General features: G+C 35.0%; 1 protein-coding gene across 3 annotated transcripts in view; it reads right to left on the reverse strand.

Annotated features, from left to right (window-relative positions):
- ATF1 (activating transcription factor 1) overlaps window positions 1-6,321 on the reverse strand; it is an 84,473-nt gene that overhangs the window by 5,486 nt on the left and 72,666 nt on the right. For all 3 annotated transcript variants that reach the window (XM_032420456.1, XM_032420454.1, XM_032420455.1), the window contains 2 exons: window positions 4,820-5,002; window positions 4,575-4,734 (listed from right to left, as the gene is read on the reverse strand). In XM_032420456.1, the coding sequence (XP_032276347.1) occupies window positions 4,575-4,734; window positions 4,820-5,002 (343 nt within the window). The remainder of the gene's footprint in view (window positions 1-4,574; window positions 4,735-4,819; window positions 5,003-6,321) is intronic.

Genomic DNA, 6,321 nt, shown 5'->3' on the forward strand with positions numbered 1-6,321 from the left:
ATTGGAAGAACTGATATTTTATATTAATAGTCCTCATCAAAGAATACTGATATTTTTTCTATGTCCGGACTGTTTTAGCTCTCAATAAGATTTTTAAAATGTGGGTCCTATGCCTTTACTATTGAATTTACTGAGTATTTTATGATTTGTCATTAATGTGAATATTACTTCCCATTATATTTTCAAGATGGTAATTCATAGAAAAACAACTTACTAAATTTCCTTATAAATCACTGTAGTTTTAAAATTCATTACGGAATAGTATACACACAAAAGACTGTGGTGTAGATATAAGTTATGAAGCACAGTGATAAAATAACACATGTAAACCCAACACCCAACTTAATAGAAAATATGATCCATATTGTTGAAGAACGCTCTGTGCTTTTTCCTGATTCCATACCCCTGCTCTTGCCCAGAAGCAATTACTAGCTTCAGTCTTTTGCTTATTTTCTAAAACTACAACTTGTTTTCCCTCAACTTTATTTTTCTAATATTTATTCGTGTTAAAATGAACATTCACTCAGTCAATACAAATGAACACTATTACATTGGATACATAAATTGTGGTTGTATTTATACACTCTGTTACTGATGAATATTTAGGTGGTTTCCTGATTTTTGCTGTCTGAACATTCTTATGCATACTTCCTGCAATAGTCTCTCTCAGTCACATACATAGAGTGAAACAGCTAAATGGCAGAGCATATCCAGGTCAACTACACAAGATAAGGCCAATTAATTTCAAAGTGGCCATACCAATTTTCACTCCCGTAAGCAGTCTCTGAGTTCCACTGTTCCAAAACCTTGCCAATTCCTGGTTAGACTTTAAGACTTTTGTCAAGTGGGTGGGGATAAATGGTATCTAAGTATGTGGTATTAATTTGCATTTCTCTGATTACTGATAAGGGCAAGCAATCCTTCATATGATTATTAACCACTTGTGTTTTCTGAGAAATGCCTATTCATCTTTTGTTGGGTTATACTTATTAATTTAGAAGATATTTACATTTTTTCAAACAAATTCTTTTTGGGGGTTAGATATGTTACATATATCCTCTATAGGGTTGAAGCTTATATTTTGACTCTATCTTCTGATGAACAGAAATTATTAATGAACATTCATTACTCTTTTATGTTAATGTTTGTGTGTGGGAGGGGGTGTGAGGTGTTTTAAGGTATCTTTCCCTATTCCTGAAACCGTAAGATTATATATTCTCACTGAAAAATTTCAAAATGTCACCTTTCACATTTGTGTTTTTAAATCCATCTGCAGTGATTTTTGTGTATGGTGTGAGAAAGAAATCCAGTATTTTTTCGCATATCAGTAATTATCCTAGTACCATTTATTGAAGAGTCCCTCCTTACCCCAATAATCTGTCCTACCATATCAGGGTTTCATGTGTCCATGGACCTATTTTTGAGCTATTTCTTTGGTCATTTTGGGCTTTTTCTCTCAATGCCGGTATCACATTTCAATTACCACAGCTTTAAATGAAACTTGATATCTCCTCACCTTATTCTTGTCTGGAATATTTTGGCTGTTCTTGGCCCTCTACTCTTCTATAAATTTTAGTATCACTTGTCAAGTTCTTCAAACAACCTGTTTGGGTTTTGATTGGAACTGCATTGAATCTATGGATCAATTGGGGGAAAAATAGTCATCTTTATAATACTGAGTTTCTGTATCTATGGACACAGTATTTATTTCTCCATTTATTTAGATCTTCCTTAATGTCTTTCAAAAACACTGTATAATATTTTTCATAAACGTCCTGGACATCTGTTAGATTTATTCTCGGGATTTTATTTGTTGATAACATAAATGATATCTTTTTAATAATTATCAAATTATTGCTGATGTAAAGAAATATGATTTTTGAAAATGGGCTTTATATCTAGCAATCTTTATAAATTTGTTACTTCTAATAATTTTTCTGTAACTCCATTTTAAAAAATAGGCAATTATATAAAAAATAGGTTTTATTTCTTTCATTTAAATCCTTATAATCCCCCCCAGCCCTTTTCCTGTTTTACTAAACTGTCAAAGGTTTCCAGTACAATGTTGAAGAAAATCGTTTCTTTTTCAAGTTTTCATACTTTCTAGATGATTCTCCTTGATATTCTAAGCAGATGAATATATATTTGCTACTAATAACAGTTTTATTTCCCCCAATTTTTATCATTTTTATAGCCTCTTGATCTTTGATGATTTTCAATGACATTTTTTTTCCTTTAAATTAGTAGAGAGATAACTGAATACTTTCCATAACTCATTCTTTTGTCTGCTCTTCCTGCTGACTCTAGCTCCTGAAAGGTAGTGTGTGGTATTATCTAAGTCTTTGGACTCTGAAACTTGGACCCATGTGTTTAAATCCTACCTCTACTACTTACTAGGTAGTTTAACCTTGGGCAAATAAATTAACCTAAGCCTCAGTTTCCTCATCTCGAAAAAACTGGAAATAATATATACACCTCAAAGATTTTTGTGAAAATTACATAAAGGCTTGGTACATATCATGATGGAGTCCTAATTCTTTGAGGACTAATTCCTCTGTGATTTTTCAACTTGTATTTGTTAGAATTCAATGTATGGGAATTTGTTTAAGCCTGTGTTGAGATTGCTTTTTTCCAAAAAGTTGGGGACACTATGGACCCAGACCCATTTTTAAATTACAGCTGACTCTTGAACAACACAGGTTTCAACTGTGTGAGTCTACTTATATGCAGATTTTTTCAATAAATATAGTATTGTAAATGTATTTTCTCTTCCTTACGATTTTCTTAATAACCTTTTTTCTCCAGCTTACTTTATTGTAAGAATACAGCATATAATACATATAACATACAAAATATGTGTTTCAGTAAGGATTCTGGTCAACAGTAGGCTAAGTTTTGGGGGAGTCAAAAGTTATACGTGAATTTTCAACTGTGGGGGGTCAGGGTCAATTTTAGAAACCCTCCGTTTTCGGTAGAGCACATCTTGGGTACTGACTTCATGAAAAAGAATCTCTGATCCAGTGTCCAAGCCTGCACAGATCCCAGGCTTTTGTTCAAGTCCCCTCTGGGTACCAAAGCTGTACCAATCACAAAGATCTGAATTTATCTACAGAATTTACAGGGGCTGCTTCAGTGCTTATCAGCCTCATGGTTTTGTGCTTCTGGTTCATTCCTAACCTCAACAGGTATCTTACTTTCCTGCAGGCTCATCCAATCATTTAAAAGGGTGATTTTTATATTTCATCAAGCTTTTAAAAATATTATATAGCCTAGGTCATATTGTCAGAAAGAGAAGTCTCATTCTAGTAATTTTTAACAAGTCTTTCAGATTTTCTAGGTACACAATCATACCATCAGCAAAAAAATACAATTTTTTTCTAGTATTTACAGAACTTCAGTTCCTTGTCTTAGTGCATTTGTTGGAACCTCCAAAACAGACAATCCCTGCCATGTTACCAAGTTCATTTACAATGATGCCTGCTCTTAGTTTTTAGTAAAGAAACATTTTATCTTGAAGTAATTAAATGCATCTCTCTGGTCTTTTTAGGATAATTTTTATTGCTTTAGAAAAACATCCTTTTATTCTAGCTTTCTAACTTATTGGTGAGGAACTGAAAATAGAATCCTATTGTAATTTAAAAAATTGTTTTATTCCTGGGTATTTACCCTTTTTGGTTCCTAATTATAGTTTATTGGTGTCCTTTCTCTTTTTTTTTTTTTCCTTGAACTCACTGCGGAAGGCTACCCATTATATTCTTTTTCTCAAAGACCTGGTGGTTTTTCATGGCTGATGTATACAGCTCATATAGCTATGTTTAAAATACTTTTAAAATGAGGGGCGCCTGCGTGGCTCAGTCGGTTAAGCGTCTGCCTTCAGCTCAGGTCATGATCCCAGGGTCCTGGGATCGAGCCCTGCGTCAGGCTTCCTGCTCAGCAGGGACCGTGTTCCCCCCCTCTCCTCCCTGCTCGTGCTCTCTCACTACCTCTGTCGCTGTTTCTCTCAAATAAATAAATAAAAAAACCTTAAAAATAAAATACATTTAAAATGAAAGTAAATATTTCTGGAGGTTAAATCACTGCTAATATTCATGGGTGAAATTCATTTTTTAGGAGCATTTCTGTGTCAGTTTTTGTAGGAATTCTTTCCTCTTCTTGCTGTCAATGGCAAGCAGCAAATTATTATTTTCATTTAAGTTTTGTCAGCCCAACAAGAATAAAATACATTGTCTGAAAAGCTTTGCTTAGCAGTACTATTCAAAAGACACTATATATTAAATAAGGAGACTGAGCAATGGGATGCACCAATCCACCGGAAATGAATTAGACATAATCTAACACTCAGTAAAAACAAAAAACGCTATAAACCTCTCTCTTTTTTTTTTTAAAGTAAGCTCTAAGCCCAATGTGGGGCTCAAACTCACAACCCAAGATGAAGAGTCGCGTGATCCACCGACTGAGCCAGCCAGGTGCCCCAAACCTCTCTCGTTTTTAATATACACTTCTAGTTACCCCTGGTTATGTTTTGAGATTTACAAAAACATTACCCATTCTGGCAGTACAATTTTACTACCTACCTGTTTTTCATCAGCCTTATTTCTCTTTTCAGCTGGGGGTCATCTGTCTTAGCTGTTTGAGACGTGAGAGTCACAGGAGCCGCCATCACCACAGTCTGGGGCAGCGAAGGAGCGGATGGTGTGGTACGGATCTGGTATGTCTGCATATCTCCTGATGCAGCTGTGTGGTCAAAAGAATGAGTTAATGCCTAAGTGTCTTTGAAAGGACACTGGGATGTTCTCCATAGACACTTAAGCGTACTTACTTTGTACAACCACCTGGTTGCTGGGCACAAGTATTTGCTGTCCATCAGAGGTCTGGGCATACTGGAGAATTGTTGTACCTTGCTGAGTACTGCCTGAATTTGTCATGGTTAATGTCTGAAGTCCCTGTACTCCATCTGTGCCTGGACTGGCCAGTTGTAAGGCTCCATTTGGGGCAATGGCAACTTTAACCAAAGAGAGAACATAGCTATTGTAAGGCTAGACAATACACTAATTGCAAAGGATTGGTGAAAAAAAAAAACCCAAACACTATTTATTAAAACAGGTTTGAATGCAGTTCGACTTGCTGTCAGCTACTCTGAGTGAACTATATGTAACAGAAATAAAATAGCATTTCTCTATAAAATTTTATAGTTCAGATGCACTAATCTTAAATTTAGTCTCAAACTTTACAATATAATTGATTAGTCAGAACACACTTTAGTCTCCATGAAGCACTGCATGCTAACTGCTAATGCTGTCACGGCAGTTCTGGGGCGTCAGGAGACGGCACCGATGGCTACCTTATAAAGGAAAAGGAAGTAGACGGAAACATTAACATAGTTTGTAATTTTTATTCAAATAAGCTCAAAAATATTTTTGAATAGGTTAAGTGTGCCTATGGAAAAATTTTAAATAGGATTAAAGGTTACACAATGAAAACATAAATCTTCATACTGCTTCTGAGCTCTGTTAAAACGTATTAAATGTTGGGGCGCCTGGGTGGCTCAGTCGTTAAGCGTCTGCCTTCGGCTCAGGTCATGATCCCAGGGTCCTGGGATCGAGCCCTGCATCGGGCTCCCTGCTCGGCGGGGAGCCTGCTTCTCCCTCTCCCACTCCCCCTGCTTGTGTTCCTTCTCTCGCTGTGTCTCTCTCTGTCAAATAAATAAATAAAAATCTTAAAAAAAAAAAAAAAAAAAAGTATTAAATGTTATGTGATATTTTAAAAATGTAATAATTTATTCAAGTCACTTCTTAGTGCAAATCACCAGTAAGGTGGTCATGAGAAAGCCCATATGTAGATCACATTACTATGTGTCCCCCAAGCATTTTTCAATAAATTTTACTTATGTTAATGCTTTCCTCTCAAACCTTAAATGAAACACCCAAAAGGTGTGACCAAATAGAAAACATTTTAGCATTATGCAATTCCACATAATAAATCCCCTTTAGAATTTAATGCTTCATCTCTGTACCCTCTTATCAGATTGTCATTAAGCAGATTTTTCTTCTTCTACACTTTGGCTATCAGAAAACCAAAGCACACTTGTCTGGATGTGTGTGTTTTAGCTGAAAATTTCTTTCAGGAGTTTCTAACTATCCCTCCTCCACCGCCACACAACAAATATTCCCATATACTTTAATTTCTATGACTTTAGAAGTAACGACAGTGTTTAAATGCAGATATTTGTTTTAAATTTATATTAGCAATTATTTGCAATCTCCTATAACACACATTTTATATATATATATATATATATATATATATATATATATATATATA

The sequence above is a fragment of the Phoca vitulina genome, unplaced genomic scaffold (assembly GCF_004348235.1).
Source record: "Phoca vitulina isolate PV1807 unplaced genomic scaffold, GSC_HSeal_1.0 scaffold23, whole genome shotgun sequence".
NCBI classification, from domain to species: Eukaryota; Metazoa; Chordata; class Mammalia; order Carnivora; family Phocidae; genus Phoca; species Phoca vitulina.